General features: G+C 46.8%; 1 protein-coding gene across 1 annotated transcript in view; it reads right to left on the bottom strand.

The window, feature by feature from the left end:
• The window catches only part of RFWD3 (ring finger and WD repeat domain 3), a 328,893-nt gene that overhangs the window by 141,074 nt on the left and 163,315 nt on the right, over window positions 1-24,504 (bottom strand). The window contains exon 10 of the mRNA XM_086945238.1: window positions 11,323-11,499. Within this exon, the coding sequence (XP_086801364.1) occupies window positions 11,323-11,499 (177 nt within the window). The remainder of the gene's footprint in view (window positions 1-11,322; window positions 11,500-24,504) is intronic.

The raw sequence follows: 24,504 nt of genomic DNA, 5'->3' as shown, positions 1-24,504 counted from the left end.
TTTAGTGTTTTATAGAACGCAAACTAGACCCATGAGGGTATCAGAGCGCTTTACAGTAGCAGCAGGTAGGATACAAGGACATTGAGGGGAAAAAAAGTCAAAGGGATAGGGACAGGTGGATACAGCATATGGTAGAACAATCAATCATGTTATCTGGATACATTTTTGGGTAGGATCAAATCAATACTTTACGCTAGAGAAGCAGTCTCAATACCCGGGGGGGGGGGGCGGGGGGGGGGGGGAGTTTGGGGGTTGTTAGGAAGTGCTGGCTGGGATACATAAGGAGAGAAGGCCTCGGGCTAATGCCGTAACAGTAGGAGAAGCCAGGTTACGAAGGTGGTTGTTACATGAGCGTTAGGCTAGGAATTTGCCCATAAGGAAATATGTGGACTCTTTTTTGAAGTGAGCTAGAGATGGTATTCTCCTGATGGCGGGTGGGAGTGAGTCCCATATTCTTGGGGCAGCACCAGAGAAGGCCCGATTATACATTATTTTCTTCCTGAAGCGTGCAGGTTGGAGCAAAAGGTCTCTGGCGGACCAGGAGTTTCTGGCTCCACCAGATATCCAGAGTTTCTGGGCGAGAAAAGCAGGGGACTTGGAGTAAAGGGCCTTGTGGGTGATGCAAGCCAGCCTGAATTGGATTCTGACATCAAGAGGAAGCTAGTTCGGAGCTTTGAGGTGGGGTGAGATATGGTCGTACTTCTTGGAACCCGTTGGAAGTCTGCTGGTGGCGTTGAGGCAGGCTTTCAAGGGTGCCAGAGAGCTCTTGAGTAGGCCTGCGAGGGTGGAGCAACCATATTCTAGCCTAGAGATGACAAGAGCCTGAATTTCCAATTTTAGATCCGAGGTGTCAAGGAATGGTTTCAGGTTTCTTAGGTAGTTCAAGTGAAATCTGGCAGTTTTGGCCATTGCGTTGATATGGCCACGCATGTTCAGGTTGCTGTCTAAGGTAATTCCAAGGGACTTAGCAGTGTTCACAATGTTAGGAGAGCATTTTAGCGGTGATATCCTTGATCCATTCTTGAATGTCTGTATTGGCGTTAGGTGATGCAATTAGGAGGAATTCCTTTTTTTAGCGTTGAGTTTAAGCTGGTTAGATGTGAGCCAGTGAACAGTCAACTTCAGGGCCTCATTCAGGGAGGGAGTGTCCTCTGGAGAAGAGATTTTGATGTAGAGCTGTGTGTCATCGGCATACATATGGTAGGAGATATTGGCGATGTGCAGCACCTCTGAGAGCGGTTCAAGGGAAATATTGAAGAGGGTAGGGGATAAGGTTGAACCTTGAGGGACTCAGACCGTGATCGGGGAGGCAGCGGACAGGTTACCGTTGATCAGGACTCTCTGTGAGCAATTCTGAAAGAAGGACCTAAACCAAGCAAGAACAGTGCCATCAAGGCCCATCCTAAGATTGAGGCGATTAAGGAGAATTTTGTGGTTAACCGTGTCAAAGGCCGAGGATAGGTCCAGGAGGATCAGGAGACAGGTTTTGCCTTGGTCAAGGGCTTGAAGGGCATCATCCATGATGTGGAGGAGTGTGGTTCTGTGCTGTGCCCAGGTCTGAATCCAGATTGCAAGTCATCTAGTAGGTGGAAGTTGGTGATGTGATAGCTCAACTGCAGTTGTACATATTTTTCCAGCACTTTAGCTAGGAGTGGGATGTTAGAGATAGGTCTGTAGTTGTCAGGAGAAGCAGGATCTAGCGTAGGTTTTTTTAAAATGGGTGTAGGAAGGTGGATACCCGACTATGGTTACCCCAGATGTTTTGCCTAGTGTTTAGCTGGTTTTCGACTTAGTTGGCCTGGGATCCTACTAATCAGGGCCCCAGGCTATCTGCTCTCTCTTTAAAATGAACTCCATGTACCCTAGGTACATCTCCAATTGGATACTGGGTCACCTTATGAGCCCCTATACAGTGTACTATAGGTACCCAGGGCATAGGTGCATCCAAGGCCTACCAGGGGCTGCAGCATGTATTATGCCACCCCTGGCTGGCCACTCAAATTGACACAACTGGCTGATCACTCAGCTGGGGCAAGGTGGTGTAATCACCCTTTGCTTTAGATATAGTATACCTATATCTAACCTTATATCTAGACACATATACACCTATAAGTCACTCCTATGGCAGGCCTTAACAATCCTGGAGGCAGAGTGCTTGGTTTTACGTGAGATGGTGCTCTAGCAGGAGCTGAGCCTGTCTGCAGCTTTCGGAACCATGTCCTTATAGCTGTTCTAGGATATTGCCATACCATATACTCTTAAGTGCATTATGAACCTCCCGGTTAAATGCCAACTATGGTTTGGCTTTATCAAAACATGTTGAGTAAGGTGTCATACGATTTGGAATACTACCCCCTCGCCAGTCCTAGCGACGGGGGTAGCATTCCACCCTCCTAGAGGGAGAAGACATGTTGTTCCTACTATTCCCGGTTAAAGTTAACCAGAGCCTCAGGATCACAAAATGGATGCTGCTGCCACAGACACAAGTCTGATCTCCTGCTGCTGAGAGTCCTTCCAGCGAGGGAGGCAATAGGTTTCCTGCCTTGGGAGGTGCTAGCACCACCCCAGACAGGACTGTGTATTGGGACAGGGAGGGCTGAAAGGAATGAGACACTGCCTGGGGCACACAAGGTGTCCCATGCATAGGCCAGTTCAAACCAGGGCTGGGGCTTCCCTGCCCCAGCTCTGGCACGAAACTGGACAAAGGGAAAGGGGTGTAACCACCCCCTTCCCTGGTCCCACCCATAGGAGGGACCTAGCAGGTAATCCAGCCCCTAAGATTGGTATATAGGTAGGAGCTGAGTCAATAGGACTATAGATTATCCTGACAAACTCTGAAACGAAACTCTGGACCTTCATCACTCTACTTTGGAAGAAGACGACTAAAGAATCTCCCTTGTGGTCAAGGAGTGACCACCCTCAACAAGCAGGCAACATCCAGCGATCGACGACTCGCTTTGCCCCCGCCTCCCGCCCGAGCCCAGAGCCTGACAAGAACCGGATTCCCAGACTTCCAACAGCCCGATCCACAGTCCCTGTAAAGCTGAGACCCGAGGAGGCGAAGTGAGACGTGGGTCCGGCCATCTTGAATAGTCTGCGACCAGCTAACTGTGCAGCCCCCGAGGTCCCCTCGAAGGTGTGCATTGGGGATTGAGAAGCCCCAGCCCTGAGCAGCACCTGCACCGAAGATCAGCCCTGCACACTCCACGAGTTCTGCGTGGGGTCCTTCTGCATTTTCCTGCTTGACACACCTTCCCGGTCACTTGCCTGTTGGCTAGTGGCCATCTTGGCGACGAATCTTTGATTTTCCACCGCTGGTCTGGTTGCTCCAGACTGGCCCTTGCTTCCCTCAAAAGAAGCAGCCCCTCAGACCTTGCTGGTCTGAGTAAGAAGCCGACATCATATCCTGCGTGGGTTGCCTTTACCAAGGCTTGTTGCCTCCAATCTTGAAGCCGACACCGCCGACAGCGAGAGCCTTCGTGGGACAGTCCGTGCCCGACTCCTGGTCGTCGTCGATGACTCCTGGTCCACGTGACTGAAAAGACAAGCTTCCCATCAGCACCTGATCGCATCCAGACATTGCCTGGTTCAATCCTGGTCACTGGCTAGTGACCCAGACTCTGTCCCCTCTGCTTTCAGGTCTTCTACATCTTCGATCCACCCGGACTCTTCTCTTCTGGCCGCCTGCAGCATCTTTTCTCCAAGGCTCCATAAATCTCCACGACGAAACCCGACACACTTTTGGACCTATGCACCCGCTTCATGTGGGTTAGGTAACGGGAGTACTACTAAGCTCCTGTAGAGGTTTACACCCCCAGTGTCCTAGTTTCCAGTGGTTAAGTTCTAGTCCAGTCGGAAGACTCCTAAATCTTTAACTTTGTGATTTTTACGCACCCATTGACTTCAATGTGCAAACGAGTGTGCCTTTAGACACTGCACACGCATCCCGGGGCCTCCTGCTCCCTAACCATTGTTACTACAGTGTATCCCCAGCGATTCCCAAGGCCCTAGGCCTTACCATCGTTCGTGACGTGGTACTTATACCACTTTCTTAGTATATGGTTTAGCGGGCCACCCCGACCTATCCATATTTGTGCAACTTTTGTCTATTCTATTGAGTTACTTGTTTTGCGCTTGTGCTTCTGTGCTCATAAAGAGTTCAGGGGTTTGTTTAGAAATAAATACATATATATATATATATATTGAATATGTATCCTGTGTGGTGTCCTTTCATTTGGTATTAAAGGGATTGCATATGGTAAAACAGCTGGCTTCACATGCCCTCTTGAGTTTAGCCTAAGACTGCTTTGTCCATGCTACCCCTAGGATAGCTGGTCTATAAGGTTGACTTTACAACCATCACCATAAGGGTTGTTTGGACTGGTGGAAGGTGCTCACTAGAATAGTGAACATCATATACCAGGCCAACTTCTCACAATGGGGACAACCTGGCCGGCTTTGAGAGAGTTTGGTATCGATCCCTGCAAGAGGGAGGCGTTGATTATTGCAGTCCAAGATGGGATGATAGCCTGGGAGGCAGCGGCTAAGCAGTTCGCAGAGAGAGGGTCATTGTAGTGATTGTTGGTCATACAGCGGTTTGTAGGCATGGCACACAGGTATGTGTGCCATGTTGACTCTTCACTTTTCTCTGCACCAAAACACGCAGCCTGCATTGTCAGTGTGTGTGTGTGTGTGTGTGTGTGTGTGTGTGTGTGTGTATGTTTAAGGTACAGGACCTCTAAGGGTGGCACAATATGTGCTGCAGCCCTAAGAGGCCTTCCCTAGTCACAGTGCCCTTGGTACCAAAGGTACCTTTTACAAGAGACTTACATGTGGCCAGAGAGGTGCCAACTGGGGGTACAAAGGTACAGTTTTGGGAAAGAACACACACCCTGGGAAACTGATTGGCAGGGACCCAAGGCACATCAAGTCAAAGTGCATCAGAAATCCACTTATCTACAACCCCAGAGATTCATTTGCAAGTAAGTGTATGTGGAATATGCTTCTTTCTCCATTGGATTGAACTACAGCGTAAAAACGCATTAGGGGGGATTTTGATTTTCTGCAAACACTGATAAACTCAAAAGAACTTACCCAATTATGAAGTTTTTGGTGTTCAATGAATAAAAAAAGAATACCTGTTATTTTTTTTTAATTGGTCTTGAATTTCTGGTGGAGTGTTTTTTTCATTTATTGACTGTGTGTTCAATACATGCTTAAGACTACCCTCTGATAAGCCTAAATCACTCATCCACACTACCACAAAAGAGTATTTGAGATTATAAATGTAAGCCCTGTAAGCCAATAAGGGTCACCTTTACTTCCTATATAGTATACCCAAGGAGGAGGTCAGGGTCTGGTGGAAAGAGACGGCACAGCGGAGCTGCGGGGAGAGAGTGGACCTAGACCGAGGGTTGGAGGTCTTACTCACGCTCCCCTGCAGCGGCTGCCATTAAGTAGGGGAGGTGGGCGGGAGGAGAGGCTGGGAGGAAGGAGCGGGGGAATTCGGGGAGGGGGGAATCAATCAATCAATCAATGACATTTATAGAGCGCACTACATACCCGTAGGGTCTCAAGGCGCTGGGGGTGGGGGGGTGCCGCTACTGGATGGAGTCGCAGGGGTAGCAGTGGCAAAATTTACAGGCAAAAAACACCAAGGGCCTTGACTCAAAACTCAGCAAGGCTGAGCCAAACTTAACTGATTAAACGAAACAATTGCCAGTGCTGAGAAATTCACTTGAAAGTTGACTAGCTAGAAGAAAAAATTGTTATGAATGTAGCATAAACAACTTGCTTAAAGAATTGCAACATATACATTTATTAATGTTTCTTTTTTAGTTTCTTCACTTTTTAAACACAGGTTTTCGTGCATGGAAATACAAAAATCTTTTTATATATACAAAATATATACAGCATATATACAAATACCATTAATACAATGAAAATTGACATTTACACACTTCAAACATTCTTGGCCGTTCATTCAACACAACCATTCATACACACAAACAAACAATAATTGGTCTCGGTATCAATGAAACTATAATTGTGAACAAAGGGAATTAGTCCTTTTCGTTTTTCAATGTCAGAATAATTGCCAACATGCAAATTGAAAGTGTGTCCAAGATCACTTGCTATTCACTGGCAATCGTTGTGAGCAATATATTTTGAGTGACCCGAGACCAAGTTGGTCTACGCGTTTCAAACCCCGCTAACTGCCGGGGTTCTCATCAGGATCAAAATTGACACTGCAACAGATAGAAAAACATGGCTTTAGAAAAATTGATCTATACTAAGAGACTAGACCCTATGCTACACACTGGCAGCCTTGTCCTACCTTGATTCCCTGGTTTAGAAATCCAAATTCGCAAAGGTAGTATCTCCAAGAGAAGTGCGCGCGGGGGCTAAGAAAGGGTGAGAGAGCAAGCACACGCTACATTTAGTCATAGCAATCACGCGCTTTCGTTCAAAACATTTTGACACCATTTCTAATATGAGACTTACCCGCTACCGTATTGGCGTTTAACTCGCCATTAGTCTGTTGTTGGGTCGATCTCGTGGTTGGTGCAGTGTCAATTTTGGTCCTGATGAGAACCCCGGCAGTTAGCGGGGTTTGAAACGCGTAGACCAACTTGGTCTCGGGTCACTCAAAATATATTGCTCACAACGATTGTCAGTGAATAGCAAGTGATCTTGGACACTCTTTCAATTTGCATGTTGGCAATTATTCTGACATTGAAAAACGAAAAGGACTAATTCCCTTTGTTCACAATTCTAGTTTCATTGATACCGAGACCAATTATTGTTTGTGTGTATGAATGGTTGTGTTGAATGAACGGCCAAGAATGTTTGAAGTGTGTAAATGTCAATTTTCATTGTATTAATGGTATTTGTATATATTTTGTATATATATAAAAGATTTTTGTATTTCCATGCACGAAAACTTGTGTTTAAAAAGTGAAGAAACTAAAAAAGAAACATTAATAAATGTATATGTTGCAATTCTTTAAGCAAGTTGTTTATGCTACATTCATAACAATTTTTTCTTCTAGCTAGTCAGCTTTCAAGTGAATTTCTCAGCACTGGCAATTGTTTCGTTTAATCAGCAAAATTTACAGGCAGGCACGAGAAAATAAAAACCGTGGTGGAGTTAGAGCAAGACACAGATGGGCACAAGAACAGGGGCACAACAGGGAAAAATTAAGAAAAAAAAAACGGCTGAGAAAGGTTAGGGTGCCGGACAGCCCTAAGGCAGGGTGCTGAATATTACATGCGTGGGCATACCTGCATGAGCAGATATGCCCCTGTGCTGATCACTCCTATTACTGCCAGTACAAGTGACCAGGGATCCCATCTTAAGGCATGTGCAGGAAACTGGTGAAAACTAGTTTCCCAGCTGTATGATGGTTTTACTGAAAATATGGATGTTTGGTATGAAACATCTCATAATTGGAAAACCCACACTGATGTTGGATGTTCCAATACATGCACCCAGAGAGCACCTTAAAGTTGCCCCCTGTAAACCTACTAGCCTCTGGTGTTCTTGCTGACTGGTTTCTGCCAGCCTGCAACCCTGTTCTGACGTTGTTCTGATCTCCTAGGGTGAGAGCCTTTTTGCTCTCAGGAGACTCCGAACAAAAGGCTGTCCGGGGAAAGGGTGTAACAACCCCCCCTCCCAGCACACAAAGGATGACCTGCTGATTAGCCTCCTTGGGGCGTCGAGCTTAAAAGAGCTGTCGTCTTTGGTTTGCAAATCTGGATCCCCCTCACAGGAGAGGAAGCCGATCCCCTTGTCCAGGACCCCCTTGGCACCTGGACAGACCGGAAAATTAGTAAGTGATTCCTCTAGGATAGTACCACCCCTAAGGTGGGCTACTGTGAGGTGGACAACATTTTTTAGAAGAAGGCATCTTTGTGATGGCATACTTAGGAACTCTGGGACAGGGTTATATCCACTTCCCACAGAAAGTGGTCACATAGAAGGCATTGGGACCCTAAGGGTCAACAGCCCATTGGCTACTACCCTACAATCCCCTAAAGCCCCTAATTTCAGTATTTAGGGGAGTCCCTAGCACCAGAGAAGCAGATATTAACAACCGAAGACGAGACAGGACACAAAAGAGACACCAAAGAAGGGGAGAGAAGAAGCAACTGACCTGGTACCGACCCTGCAGGCATGTGTGCCTCCTTTGAAATGGTGTCAAAGTTGACTAATCCTGTGGCTGTTGACTATAAAAACCTGAGAGGACTACCTGCCTTCGAAAGAGACTCAAGACCTCTTGTGAACAGCCGTCTTGTTCTGAAGATACTCCAAAAGAGAAGACTCAGAGGCCTCCGGAACCGCCAAAACCAGACACCCGAATCCACCACTGCACCCTTTGTCTCTGGCCAGAGTTAAAGTGGGTCACCAGTGTCAACAAGGTCCCCCAGCCCACCAGAGCTAGAGTCCATTGTTGTTTCACCCCTTCTGGACTACCTGATGTCACCTGCAGTCCCTGCATGCAGGCCCCTTTAACTGTGACTGCTTCGGTAAGGAAAACTCTAAAAATCTAAGCATACCCCTTCACCCGTCATCCCTGGGCCTTGGACAAAAGGACCAAAGGTGAAGCCCCCCCGTGCATCACAAGGATGGAGCCCACTTGCTGGTTCAGCTCTGCTAGCTTCCTAGACAGAGACTGCAGCCTCTCTTTATCAATCCCCATTGAAACGTGTTAAGCTCCAGTCGTTGATTTGCAACTTGCACCTCGCCAACCTTGTGCCACTGGTGGTGTACTGCTGGTGCAGCCTTGAACCTTTCCCACCACTCACCTTAACTCCTGGAGATTGGTCCAGTAAGTCTGTGCATTGTACCCGTTTGCAGAACTTGTTCTTCCTTCCATGCAATAACATTGCAGAACTCAGAAATTGCATTAAGTGCCCACTTTTTAAAGTGAAAAGAATTTACATTCAAACACGTTCTTACCTGAATAATTTTTCTCTGATGTCTAAACACATATAAAGATATTTGCTATTTTCATGAATTAGTGTGGATCTCCTTGAGTCGTGCGTGTCATTTATTGATCGTAGTGTGTATTTGCAAATGTCTTGCTCTCCTGTGTTAAACCTAAAGTTATTCAACCACACTACCCCCTAAAAGAGCACTTTGGGATTGCATAGGAAGCCCCTGTCCACTCATAATGGAACCTGTTCTGCTATTCCATCTTTATGCACTAGGGGGTTTCACCACTGCCAGGGGTCCCTCACATCCTAGGACTGCACACGGTTTTTAATATTAGAATCTGAGTGACTGTTGTTCTGGTTCCCTGAACGTGTCGGTACCAACCTTATGAAAAGTATATTGATAGCTGTATAACTTGGACCTTAAACTACTATTGGGATTAAGGTGTTCTATTTTCACACAATTTCTGAGCATGATTTCTCTGCCATTGTTGATGCGATATGCAGGTAATTTTTGTTCTTTTGCTTCTTTGTTCTCATGTATATAGGACTAGCAGCCCGCCCCAGCGTTGCCTAGGGCAGAAAGTGGCTGGGGGCAGCATTTTAAGCCCCTGTGCCCCCCCCCCGACATTGCCCAGTCCGCATCCCTCCCGCCTCCCGCCTTCTGCCCCGACATTGGCTATACCGCCTCCTGCCTTGAGCCCGCTGACCCCCGCCCCGACATTGGGCATAGCGCCTTCCGCCCGCCTCCCGCCTCTTGCCCCGGCTTTGTAACCCCCCCCCCCCCCAGGTCCAGACTTACCTCCCCGCGCTGCCACTGCTCCTCCGCTTCTCAACGCTCCGCAGCTCCTCCCGGCGCTCATGTTCTCCCGTATTGCTGTTGCTGGTGCACTCCGCTCCTCCCCTCACGCAGACGCTCCTCATGCCTCGCTCTTCCTGTTGCTAGTGCACTCCGCTCCTCCCCTCACGCAGACGCTCTTCATGTCTCGCTCTTCCTGTTGCTAGTGCACTCCGCTCCTCCCCTCACGCAGACGCTCCTCATGTCTCGCTCTTCCTGTGAATGACGCTACTCCCCTCACGCATACGTCGCGGCCGGCGCTACTTGCAAGGGACTACTTTATTTTTATTTGTAAATATTTTAAACAACGTTTATTTTTATGTAGCCTATGTCCTTCTGCTTGCCCTGAGATTTCTAAGATGTCTTGGGTGTTCAGATTGGTGGTGTAGTTTTCGAGTTTACCTGGCCAAAAGGTTCAAGTTCTCTCTTTATAATAGTAGTATAGATTAGTGTTCCTGGGACTTCACTATGTCGAGCAGATGTTCACTCTCAATAATGCATGATTGATTTCAAACGCCTGGCTGGTGTAGCCCACTCCATACTTACTTACTATTGCAATACTTACCGTAGGTGATCTCTATTTAGGTTTCTAATGGTGATTATTCTCATGTTTTTGACATTCTCCATGTATTTGGACAGGCCTCTTTTCCCCCTTTGGTCTACATGATATTTGCGCCTTAGCTTTGCCCGTTTCTTGAGCTCACTGATGAAGGAAGCCCGTATTTCAATGTTTCACTGAAATGCATGTCGGCGCAACTACAGCCTGGTTTATAACCAGGATGAATGATTACCGATGATGCAGAGAATCACAAGCGTGCCAAAAGGATGCAGTTAATGAAATCTAGAAATCAATTATACATAAGGCAATGGAATGTTATGTTGGATAAGCAACTTTTCTGTAGGAAACAAATAAGCAACTCAATAGGCATTCTAGGTCACTGATGAGCTGACCACAATGCTTTATTTCTAATGTGGTGTAGTATGAATGAGACTGTGTGAATGAAGTTTGATAGATCAAAGTGTGTATGAGATTTTTTAGTATGTGCGGAGCAATAAGTGTCCTGTAAAGCAATTATTCTGCATTTACAAGTTCTCAATAATGTTCTGTTGATGAACTGAGCTTACGGTCTACATCCGTGTGAAATTAATCTAGTCTGTTATTCTGTAAAAATACTGAAATGGAACCAGTACATATAAAGATGGTTTTCTGTAATAAATGGTCTTTGAGAATGTCTAACCTATGAATCTTTAACATTATAAGTAATTAGAAGAATCATACCTACATTAGATTGTGTGGAGTTAGCAGACTTCTTTGCTTCGAATTTCTCCTTTTTCCCCTGGCATTCCCTTCTCATACCTTTTTAGGGGCCCTCTTTTGTCTAATACACATAAAGCTTGAGACCTTGTCATTCTATCTCATTTACTGAAGAAGATAACTGACCTCTGCTACTTGAATCTTTAATGGCAAGAGGCAACAACAAACATGTAAAGAAAACAAATGATCTAACCTATTTAAATTATTGTCCTTTATCATAAACCTATCGTACCTGGATCCTTGAGGCACTAGTTCACGCACAGACGAGCTGGTGTCTCTCAGGTCATATACAAGCACAGAGCCGTTGATCAGTCCCGCATATATGTAATTTGTATCATCCTCGCACCAACAGCAGCTCCAAACAGGTCGGCCAGCATTATAAGTCTGTACCACAGTATTTGTCAACAAGCTGCATAACAAGAAATAAAAAATAAAAAAGTTAGCTTAACAGCATGTGTCAGTCAGTCATAAAACTTTTATTCGGTTACAAAACTTTTGAAACCATAAAAAGTACATAAACAGGACATATAAAAACATCTCAATATAGTTAGAAATAGGACGAAGGCGGAAAAATAAAACAGCTAATTAAAATTAAAATTTCCATGGTTAGTTCGTGTAAATAAATCAATTTGGAGAAACATTTATAAAAAGAAGAAAAGTTAATGCAATAAGGTTAATCAATCAAGGTTAGAACGATATTTTAAACAGGATTTTAAAAAGCAGGCTACACATTTTGCGGCATATTCTGAGTCTAAGAATTTCAGAGCCAAATAGGCCGGACGACAGGATCTCATACCTAATGTGCATAAGAGCGGCACAATCCAACGCTTACGAGCAAAGACAGAATATCTGCAAAAGAGGGTGACGTGCATTGTTGATTGTGGGGATATTCCATCACACGGGCACTTTATAATAGTGGTAGACCAGTCCTGTTTTTTGGGGAATGTAACAATACGGAAAAAAGAATCAAATCGAAACCTCGTTAATAGGTACTTTTCATATGAAGTGAGATGGTAGGTTAAGTATGCTTGGATACCCGGGACGGTCTGTCAGAATTTGAACGTTGGAAGGTTTATTAATTTCCTGAGAGAGACTTAGTTCTCTCAGGTGAGTTAAGCATAACTTTTTCAAATCTTTCCTACTAATATCGGCTAAACAGGAGGGGTCTTGAAAGTAGGAAAAGCGGTCCAAGTCTCTGAAGAAATTGCTGGTATATATTAGCCAGAGTATTTTATTCCATCTATCTAAGCCCAAGCAGTCTGTGATTAGTGAGCGTGTCAAATGACATTGGGTCTTTGTCCAAATACGGTGCCACAGGAAAATGGGTTGGGACTTGATGATATCTATGAGATAGTCTACACCCAATTCTGTGTGGCATGCGTAATTTGGGGCGCTTTGTGGTACCGCCAACAGATATTTTAAAAACCCGTTCTCAATGGTCTGGAGGGAGTCGACGTTTGAGTATCCCCAAACCCCGGCTCCATAGACAGCTACATAATGGCATTTTGCATGGTAGGTCTTTAACAGTTCTAGTGGGGCCGGTTTACCCAATTTTCTCGAAAAAGAGACTAAAGCCGAAGTAGCACGCTGAAAAAGAAGTTTTTTGGTGTTCATAGCCGGTCTCCAACTTAAATTATCGTCTACTACGATACCCAAGTAAGGATATTCCTTGGTACATTCCAGCCTCACTTTACCATTGTAAATACTCTTTGGTTTATGGACCCTAGGACCAAGGTGCATGACAAAGGTCTTTTTCGCATTTACTTTTAGGCCTAATGCACCCATAAATTGGCAGTATTTGTTGAGTTGTTTTTGCAGTTGGGTCAGTGTTCTGGCTAATATTACAGAATCATCAGCGTATAATAGCGCCGGAATTGGGCGATGGGCTATCATTGGGAGGTCCTTGCTCCCTTCTAGCATGGCCACCTCAAGGCCGTTAGTATATAAGTTAAACAGGAAGGGGGCCAGGACACAACCCTGTCTAACCCCTTTTGTGATGGTAAATGCGGGAGATAATTCTCCATTTACACCGTACCCGACGCGGGCAGTGGCATCTGAATAGAGTTTGCGGAGAAAGATAACAAGCGGGGGGTCAACCCCCAGATCCCCAAGTATGGTCCAAAGTCTAGAATGCTGAACGCAGTCGAATGCTGCGCTGAGGTCCACGTACACCAGGAACAGATTTGACTTTTTGGCTCCGGTATATTTCCCTATCAAGAGGGAAAGATTCAGAACCTGCTCCACTGTGCTGAGGCCCTCCTGGAACCCATATTGCAGGTCGGTCACGATGTTATTAGTGGTCGCCCAATCTTGAAGGCGCTCCAATATCAACCGGCCTGCCACTTTTCCCAGGGAGTCCAGAAGGGAGATAGGCCTATAACAGGCGGGGTCGTTGCGGTCGCCCTTCTTAAAGATAGGAAGCAATATAGATGTGGACCAAGAGTCAATTAAGCCGGCAGATGTGACTGCCGCTAAAACCTGGGTAATCAGGGGGGACCAAAGTTCGAGATTATGGACATAAATATCTACCGGTACCCCGTCGGGTCCTGGGGCCTTACCAGTTTTGGAAGCTGTCAGGGCTTTAATTACCTCTTTGTGATCAAATAAGAGATTTATCGGGTAGATTTTGTCCGAAGGTTGAGCACCCATGACTGCGCCCTCCTTACTGGACTCAATTGGATTACCGTCAAAAATTTTGGAGAAATGGGAGACCCACGCGTAAGCCGTCACCGCGACATCTAGATGTCTCGCGGCCGATGAGTCAGCCAGAAATGGGGATTTAACTACTCGCCAAAACAGAACACTATCTTTATTTAGACAGCTCTCGTGGAGCTGGGCCCATAGATTACTCTTAAATTCTTTCCTGCGATTAAGTAGGGCGAGGTTATACTGCTTTCTTAGATTAGCTATTTCAGTTTTGTTTCTCTCTGTATTCCGAAGAGCCGCCTTTAAGTTGGATAGGGCTTTATGGCAGTGAGAATTGAACCATCCATTAGATGATGGCTTTTTAGAGGTCTGTTTACGGAAAAGCTCCTCTCTGATAGTTCTAGTAATTTCTTGGAAGCTAGTAATAACCTGCAGTGGGGGGGGATCTAACTCCAAACATTTTTGTACCCATGGAAGTGCTTTGGTTAAAATTTTTCTGGTCATTTCTGTCGGGTCAGTCTTAGCCCTTTTTACAGAAAAGCCATTCGTTTTGTCCATAGTCAGGGTTTGTTGGGTTAACAAACTATTAGTTACAGGACTGAGGGGTACGTTTTTTGGTAGCACCACTAGACTATTTGGGAAGTGGTCGCTGCCAGTGGTCGAGCCAGTTTTGAAATTTACAATTTGGCCTTTCATGCTCTGAGAAGACAGTATAAAGTCTATAGTACTCGACAGCCCTCTCCCGTGAAAGGTAGGCAAGAAATCAGTCGGGGGATCGGTCGATTCGTTAGCGAAGACCAACTCCAGGGAAAAGAGACATTCATTTAGATAATTGCAAGTGAGTGTATGCACAAAATAAGACAGAGTAAGATCACATTCATCTAGTAACCTACAATTACCATTTTTACAATTTTTACACAGTGAGATATTGAAATCCCCTCCCCAGATGACATACACAGAAGAAGACAGATTCTTAATCCGCTGGGCGGTCAAAAAGGCTGTAATTTCATTTAAAATCCTCACACAGTTAACGGAGTCCAAGTTATTATAGAAATTAACCAGGAAATACGTTATACACTTATTAAAGGACACTTCAAGGATTTGATAACTCTCTTCGCCCTTCAGTTCCACTATATGTGAGGGAAAAAGATTGTTAGTTACATAAATTACTAAACCTCCCTTAGGTCTGCCAAAGACACTTGGGGATGCCGGGACAAAAAATGTTTTGAAGCCCAGCAGATGGATGGGGTCAGTTGACCAGGTTTCCTGCAGGCATACTACTTGATGTGGGTTTATCGTGTCCAGCCATGGTTGCAGGTTGGATTTTGGGCGTAAACCCGCTACATTCCAGAATAGTATGGAAAAGGTGTATGGATTATTGTGGGAAAATCTAGATTCAGGGGGTTTCAGATCCTGGGGTTGGGTGGGGTCGTGGGATGTCGGGGATTTGGTATGCATAAAATTTATCCTATCATTAAGATCTGGAGATGAGTTACTGTAACCCATGTTCTGTTGGGTAACTTCTGTGCTAGCTGCAACTGCTATGTACTCAGGAACCAAAGTTTGATTGTAGGGGGTTAGGTTCTCTTTAGAATCATTAATCCTATTCGATGAAGAAATACTGTCTGGGGACCCCGACCGTCATTCGCAGCCATCAAGGCCCGAGAAGGCTTCAAATCTATTCGTAACTTCCAATGGGGTAAAAGGAAGCAAACGAAAAAGAAGTCTGTTGTCTTAACAGACGTTGAGACACGTGGTTCATGTATTGGTTATTAGGATACTCTTTTAGAAGTTCCATGGACTCCCTGCAGGAGGGACTGCTGCACAAGAATTAAAAACTCATGCCAATGGAGTTTAAGAACAAGATATTCAGATTACATGTGCAAAGTCCTGGAGCTCAGTTTTTCTGTGTGCATATCACAGGCGATTTTTTTATTTCTTTTTTTTTTTGAGGTTTTGCTTGAAAATTTGAGCTCACTCAAGAGGAGCAGTTTATTGAGGACCAGTAACTAATGCAATCTCTTCACATGAATGGCACTGAGAAAATCTTCCCGCAAACAAACATGGGGCAATGGCAACTAAAACACAGATGGACTGCCATATAGACTTAGCATCCCTGCAGATTATAGGACTGCTGGGCACTCAAAAGAATAGACTGACTGCTTTGCAGGCTGTTCTGCCGAGAGCCTGAGTGCCTAGAAATGTGAGACACTAAAACATTGTGGTTGCATTCAGTGGTCTCAACGGACCAATCTGAGTGCTCAAGGAAATGATGTGCTAGTTAGGCAGGTACCCCCCGCTGTCAGAGAAGACATTAATCAATAATTCAACATTGCTGCAAAAATAAGGGTATGACTTCTAGGTTTGTTCATGTTGTCGCTCATCTCCGAACCCACAAAAAAGCCAACAGAAAAGTAATCAACAGGGTCATAAACTGTGCCACCAGAGAAAAGCCTCCCCATGAAAGGTACTGGCACTTTCCAAGCTCATGTGACCAGTGGGGCACACATGCACTCAATTCAGACAGCATCAAAGACAGATAGCCTTGGGCAGACTCTAAGCAATCTCCACTCTATGGGCTGTGCAAGGCTACATACGGAAAATCAACACTGCTTCCAATGCCAGTCAGCAAGTGTAGGCCTAGACTGCCTCAGACTAAAAGAATGAAGAACAGAAAGGTACTGTGCAAGCATAATATGAAGAAAAAAGAATATGCTACTTACCAGTATGCATCTGTTCTTGGCATGTAGGGCCGCTAACATTCATATCTTGTGCATAGATCGCCGCCTAGTGTTGGGTCCGGATGATTGCACCTTGTTGTCCTGGAAGAGTCTATTGAAGTATCACGAGATAGGTGGCTCCTCCCCTGGATTACAGTGCGCATGGGCATCCTCTTCATCCTTAGATTGTTTTTCGCCATTGTGGCAGAGATGGAGTTCAATACAATACAAGATTACCATGCTTACAAATAATTCTGACTACTACAGCTGCGACAGGCACCGGGGAGGATGGGCGGGCGATATGAATGTTAGCGGCCCTACATGCCAAGAACAGATGCATACTGGTAAGTAGCATATTCCGTTCGAGGCATGTGGGCTGCTAAATTCATATCTTGTGCATAGAATAAATAGCAGTTTCTCCCCTAGCGGTGGTTGCCTGAGCCAGCTGCAGCAGCCTGAAAAAGGGACTTAAGAACAGCCTGTCCTACAGCAGCTTGCTGCTTGGAATGTACATCAACACAGTAGTGTTTGGTGAATGTATGTATGTTATTTCATGTGGCTGCTCTACATATGTCCTCTAATGGAATGTTACCCAGGAAAGCCATGGATGCCCCTAGCTTGCGTGTGGAACGCGCTCTTGGGGGGACTGTTGGTGTGCGTTTAGCCTTCTGATAACAAATCTGAATACACTTAACGATCCATCTACCTATACCTGATTTGGAAATGGGTTTGCCCTTGTGCTGTGGTGAAAAAGCAACAAAGAGTTGTTCAGTCTTCCTGAAATCCCTCGTCCTGTCTATATAGTACAGGAGAGCTCGTTTGACGTCTAATGTGTGCAGTGATCTTTCTGCAACCGAGTCTGGATTAGGGAAGAAAACAGGCAGTTCAATAGTTTGATTAATGTGGAACTGAGAGACTACCTTGGGCATGAATTTAGGGTTAGTGCGTAGCACCACCCTATTTGCGTGAACTTGTATAAAAGGTTCTTGAAGGGTTAGGGCTTGCAGCTCGCTAACCCGTCTCAGCGACATGATCGCTACTAAGAAGGCAACCTTCCAAGTGAGGAACTGTATCTCACAAGAGTGGAGAGGTTCGAAGGGAGGTCCCATCAGTCTGGTCAAAACAATATTAAGATTCCAGACCGGTGAAGGTGGTCTTCTGGGTGGAATGACTCGTTTGAGTCCCTCCATAAAAGCCTTTATGGCTGGCACTCGGAACAGTGAAAGGTGTTGCCTGTTCTGTAAGTAAGCCGCTATTGCCGCCAAATGAATACGTATAGAGCTGTATGCCAGATTGCATCTGTATAAATGTAACAGGTAACAAATAATGTTCTGTGTTGATGCATCCAGCTGGTTTATGTCATGGTTGGAACAGTAAATGACAAAGCGTTTCCATTTGGCAGCATAGCAGGCCCTAGTGGTAGGCCGTCTCGCCTCCTTGATGACATCCATACAATCAGGAGGCAAATTCAGATACCCAAATTCTATGACTTCAGGAGCCATATCGCAAGGTTTAACTGTTGCGGATCTGGGTGCTGAACTTCGCCACGGCTCTGGGTGAGAAGACTGGGTGTAAGACGCAGTCTTTGGTGAGGCACCACGGAAAGTTCTAGGAACGTGGTGTACCATGCTTGCCTCGCCCACGTTGGAGCAACCAGGATGAGAGTCATCGAGTGCTGTCTGAGTTTCCGTGCCAGTATAGGTATGAGCGGGGCTGGCGGAAAAGCGTACGCAAATCTGCCTGACCAGTTCATCCATATCGCATTGCCCTGAGACCGCGGGTGTGGGAACCTGGCGGCGAAGTTTGGGCATTTTGCTTTCTCGTTTGTGGAGAACAGGTCGATGTCTGGATGCCCCTACTGCTGGAAGTACGGTTGCAGCACCGAGGGATGAATCTCCCACTCGTGCACCTGATGGCTGTGTCTGCTGAGCAGATCCGCCATCTGGTTGTCCTGGCCCGGAAGGTGCTCCGCCATGAGGAAAATGTTCCTCTGAATGGCCCACTTCCACATGCTCTGAGCCAATTGTGACAACTGTGGAGAGTGAGTACCTCCCTGTTTCTGAATGTAATACATTGCCGTCATGTTGTCCGTCCAGATCAACACGACCTTGCCGCACAGATGTATCTTGAAAGCCTTCATTGCCATGAAGATTGCCATCAATTCCAGCAGATTGATGTGCATCTTCTTCTGTTGATCCGACCATAGTCCCTGCACTGTATAATGAAGGAGATGCGCCCCCCACCCCAGGAGGGATGCGTCCGTCGTGAGCACTATTTGTGGTACAGGCTCTTGGAACGGTCGTCCCTTGCAAAGGTTGCGTGGATTCTACCAATGCAGAGAGTTGTACGCACGACCGGTCACCAACACTAGGTCCTTCAAATGTCCCTGAGCCTGATTCCACTGGGGTGCTAAACACTCTTGGAGCGGACGCATGTGCAGTCTCGCGTGCGGGACTATGAAGATGCAGGAGGCCATCATGCCTATCAACTGCAGAAACACTCGCGCCTGTAGTGAGTGTTGTGGCCTGAATTTGCGAATCAGCAGTTGCATGCTGTCGATTCGCACTGAGTTTGGCTGGGCTGTAGCTATCACAGTGTCCAACGTCGCTCCCAAGTATTGCTGTACTTGAGCGGGTTGAAGATGCGACTTGGGATAGTTCAGAGAAAATCCCAAACTGTGCAGGAGATGAATTGTGCGGGGCACGTGGCTGGAGCACTGCTGGGCCGACTTCGCTTGCACAAGCCAGTCGTCCTGGTAAGGGTAGACATGAATCTGTTGTCTCCGAAGGTGTGCCGCCACTGTCGCAAAGCACTTGGTGAACACTCTGGGAGCAGTGGTCACTCCAAAGGGTAGCACCTTGAACTGATAGTGCTTGTTCTGTATAGTGAACCTGAGGTATTTCCTGTGTGCCTGATGTATGGGTATATGGAAATATGCATCCTTCAGATCCTGAGTTGCCAGGAAATCCCCCTGACTGAGCAATGGCAGGCCCTGCTGCAGAGTCAGCATGTGGAAATGTTCTGAAAGGATGTATAGGTTCAAGGGTCTCAGATCCAGAATGGGTCTGAGAGACCCGTCCTTCTTTGGGACTAAGAAATAGAGAGAGTACACCCCTGTTCCGTGCTCTTCTAGAGGCACTAGTTCTATGGCCCCTTTTTGCAGCATGCTGGCCACTTCTTGCTGTAATAAATGTAAGTGCTCTGCGGACATAGGATGGTGTCTTGGTGGTATGTCGGGTGGAGTGGATGTCAGTTCTAAACAATACCCGTACTGGATAAGTTGCCTCACCCACCAGTCTGTGGTAATGCCTTCCCAGACTGGCAGGAAATGCTGGAGTCGTCCCCCGACCGGTGTTACATGGTCCGGGGGCAGTGACAAGACGTCACTGTTTGGTATTTGCTGAGGACCTGGTGTTATTTCCACGTCCTCTGCCTTTGGCGCTGTTACCACGGTATCCACCTCTATTGCCTTTGTTAAAGGTGGTCTGTGCACCACCTTTATTGTATTGTGTTTGCTGAGATGTTTGCCCTCTTGACGGCCCTCTACTACCTGAGCGACGAAAAGAACCCCCTCTGAACTGTTGAGACTGCAAGGCCCCCATAGACTTTGCCGTCTCGGTGTCTTTCTTGATTTTTTTCAAGAATCGTGTCAACGTCAGGCCCAAACAAAAATCTGGGTTAACGGGGTGATTGAGCAAACTGGTTTGTATTTCTGGCTTAAATCCTGAAATTCGTAACCATGCCTGCCTCCTTAGCATTACACTAATGTTAATGGCCCTGGCTGCAGTGTCTGCTGAATCTAGGGCACACTTGATAGAAGCGTTTGAGGTCAGTTTCCCTTCCTGAATCAACATGTCCGCCCCCTCTCTATATTCATTAGGCAAGTGTTGCAACAACTGCTCTAGTGTATCATAGTGAGCCCTATCGTATCTAGCCAGTAGAGCCTGTGTATTGGCTATTCTCCAAATATTCGCCGCCTGTGCAGCAACCCGCTTCCCAGAGGCTTCTAATACTTTAGATTCTTTGTCTGGGGGAGGAGCATCACCACTTGTTTGCGAGTTCGCCCTCTTCCGGGCATTGGAGACCACCAAAGAGTCCAATGGCAATTGACCTCTTATATACGTAGGGTCCACAGGAGCAGGCCTGTATTTCTTTTCAATACGTGGGTTCACCACCCTTGCTTTGGTTGTGTCCTTGAAAATGTCATTGGCATGCTTAAGGACACCCTTCAGCATCGGCAGCGTCTTCACCGATCTGTCCGACGTAGAGAAGGTATCAAACAAAGTCCTCCTCAACCGGGTCTGCATGCATGACCACATCGTGGTTCAACGCTGCCCTTTCAATTAGAGCGTTGAACGCCGCGGTATCCTCTGCGGGGGCTGTCTTTACTTGGTAAGACTGGGTGTCCGCCATGCCTTGATCGTCGAGCACATCCTGCGAGTCATCCTGATTAGATTCATCGGGATAGTTGAATTGCTCATCATTCTGGCCATCCCCCCCCACCATCCTCAGTGCGTGTGGGGGGAATGTGTAAAGGCTTGTCCATAGGGCCCTAGGGACTCGAAAAGAACTGGCGAGGAAGCAGAGTCTCTTTTCCTTTTAAGTGGAATTTGATAGGATTCCATTGGCTTTTCCGGCAAGATCTTCCGTTTGAAAAGGGTGAGTCTTCCGGTTGCAGAGTCAATGTACAACTTTTTCAGCTTTCAGAAGAAGGTGGAGTGGAACCGACGCCTTCAGGAGTGGCGGTCGTTCCCTTAAGTTTGGACATCATGTTACCAGTGTCGGTGCCCTGTGCCGGCTTAGACGTTTTAGGTCTTGCAGTCGGAGGCAGTCCAAAAACTATAGGTGGAGGCCCCGATGGCTGTTTGACTTTTTTCACGGCCATCGCCAACCTCGAGCCAGGTGCTGCGCTGGGATTCCCAAAATGGCCGCGGCTTGATGCGTCACGTTCCAACGCGGCCATTTTGTGCTTGTCTTCGAGAATCTTCACCAGCATCAACTTGTATGCATTCGGACTGAGGGGCGGCTGCGACTCAAGTCCGTCTTCAGTGTCCACGCCCCCGAGGGCAGCCTTAGATGACGTTGCTCCGTCTCCTTGGGCCTTTGGCACCTTTTTGGATGCACCGATCTTCGGGTTGGCAGCCTTTTGTGACCCCGAAGGGGCAATGAGACTCCGAGCCTTCTTTTGATCCGATGGAACGAGGCTTTGCAAACCGAATACTGGTTTGACCAGTTTCGGTTTCGATTTCGAAAGCGCACCCACCGAAGGCTCTGAAATATTCTTAGCCGGGCCAAGTTGCGGGGCTGTAGAATGAGTATAAAGATCTTGGCTAAGGCCTTCTGGCGATGCTTCGACCTGAGCCTTTGACAAGACAGTGTCACTTTCGACCCCCGAAGTTTCGGTTGGGTCTTGCTCATCGCTGGAGCCGCCCTCTGCGGCTCCAATGGCCATACCGTTGTCTCTTACCTCGACGGCTTCATCTTCTTCGATGTCCTCATCGTCTACCTCTTCTCTGTAGTAAGATACTTGACAGGAGGCCGGGTCGGAGAAGTGTTCCGGTTCCTCCTCTTGGACGCCCTCGTATTCCCCAGTCTCGAAGGTATCCTCCACATCCGACGCACTCCGCGCCGGTAGTCTCGCCTCACGTCGAAGAGCGAGCGCCTCTTCCGACCTGAATTTCAAACAGGCCAAGCAACTCTCCTCGTCGTGGTCTGGAAACAGACATTTGTTGCACACAGAGTGCACGTCTGAGAGAGGGTACTTCGCGTTACAGACCGGGCAACGTTTAAACGGGGCCTGGAATTCCATTGTCGATGTCAATCTTCGAACGGACCTAAAAAGCTGGGAGCACACGTGCTCAAGTATCCGGGAACCGGATAGGGTAACTTAGAACCGAACGAAGTACAATACCGACGCTTAAAGAGGCCTTTTGGCCTGAAGAAAACAAGTTTTTCCTATAGGTTCCGAACAAGAGTCACGGAACACATCCGAACCCAATGGCGGAAAAAACCAATCTAAGGATGGAGAGGATGCCCATGCGCACTGTAGTCCAGGGGAGGAGCCACCTATCTCGTGGTACTTCAAAAGACTCTTCCAGGACAACAAGGTGCAATCATCCGGACCCAACACTAGGCGGCGATCTATGCACAAGATATGAATTTAGTGGCCCACATGCCTCAAACACATTGTTTTAGTAGACTAACAATTTCACAACATTTTGGAAAAAGACAACCGGACCGCAGGGTCCTCCACACAAGCGTACACTACCCACATCATTCTCTGGAAAGGCTAATGTCTGCTTTGCACGGATACTTGTACTAGAGGAGTAGCCTAAGCCGTCCCTCAAGTCTCCTTAAGTATGAGGTAAGATGTTGGTATACAAATTAAAGTGCTCGCAGGTGATTAAGTACAGTGTACTGCAAGGTGTTAGAAGTATAAAAAAAAGCTTATGTAGTAAGTAAAAGCATTGGCTGAAAACGGATTTATTGATTGGCATAGAGTTCCAAACAGAGTACTGTTTGGACTCGTTGACTTTGCTTCTGTAACAGTCAAATGTTAAAGAGCATGCTTTAGAATTAGGGTAAAGCCAAAGGACATCGGTGGTAAAAGGTATGTACATTGTTCCCATGTCCTGCATAAAACTCTGACAGGGAACATATGTTTAATCCAGATCTGTAGGAATCGGGCTCTATATATGGTATGCCACTAGGTGGTTACACAGTGTGTGAGAATGTGCCTGATTTTGCAAGGTTAGCCCCCACTTTTTGCCTGGCTTTCTTGTGGTTTTAAATATAGTGCACATATTCCCTGTCATCCAGGAACTGTGCTAGAGCTTCTTCCCTATAACAAATGCCCAAATGGTACTTCTACCCACTGTATGTCCCTAGTAAGTGGTACTCTGAGCACCTAGGGCCTGGGAGCTTAAGATGGTCCCCTGGGGCCCTCTCACAAGGACCATGCCCCTGCAGCTTCATGTCCATGGGAGGGAGAAAATGGCAAAGTCGACAAGGCAACCTATCTGGGTGCCATGCCAGCCAGCACTGCCTGGAGGTATAGGTAAGTCACCCCTCTAGCAGGCCTCATAGTCCTAAGGCATTACTTAATATTATAAGTGTCAGTGAAGCCATAGAGAGTACATGGGCTGGAAATAGGACAGCTCGAGTTCCCTAGCACCATGATGGCTTCATTCAGCGCAGGAGTATTTAGTACCAAAAGACTCCTCTCAATAAATCCACACCGATGCCAGCAAGTGTTTTATTGCAACAAGTACTCAGAGGGCACCTCAGAGGTGCCCCCTGAAAAGCTACCAACCCTGGTGTGGTCTCTGACCGTCTGTAAGCAGCCAGCCACTGCCAGACATGTTTCTGGACCTCTGGGTAGAGGGCCCCGGTTCTCTGGGACCGGAAACAATGCACATCCTGCGCAGAGGTGTCACACCTCCTTCACCAGGATGGGCCAGTGCTCGAAGGGGGAAGCTTCAAAGATCTGCCACCTTTGTTATGCGACCCCCCAGCCTTTGCTGCTAGCAGCCCCTGGTTTATACCCTTGATTTGGGCAGGAAAACTGGCAAGAAAACTCAGGAGAATAGGAGCGTGCCCACCCATGCTAACTTCACCCCTAAGGTGGGGGAGGTGAGGTGAAGCACACTTTTCAATCCCCTCCATCTTGAAGATGAAGACCCCTTCAATCAGGACTATCTCTAAGCCCTCTCCCACAGGAGGGTGGCCTAATAGAGGGTGTAGTCACCCCATATAAGGTACCCATTGGCCCTACCTGCTACTCCCTAATAACGCCTCTAAATATGGTATTTAGGTGGCTCCACCTGATCTAGAAACTAGATCTTCGACGACCTAAGATGCAAGTAGACATCCCTGCGGAGAAGACTGAAGACAATGGCTGCCTTGGCCCCAGCCCTACCAGCCTAACTTCAGTTTCAGCAACCTTTTGACCTGTCTTGCAGCCAGTGAACTCTGAAAACCCTAGGGGGGGGGGGGGGTGCCTTTGAAAAAAACGAATCTCCTGTGGACAGCGGACTTGTCCAGACAAA

This window comes from Lissotriton vulgaris, chromosome 12, assembly GCF_964263255.1.
Source record: "Lissotriton vulgaris chromosome 12, aLisVul1.2, whole genome shotgun sequence".
Taxonomy (NCBI): domain Eukaryota; kingdom Metazoa; phylum Chordata; class Amphibia; order Caudata; family Salamandridae; genus Lissotriton; species Lissotriton vulgaris.
This window is presented reverse-complemented; position numbering and strand designations above follow the sequence as displayed.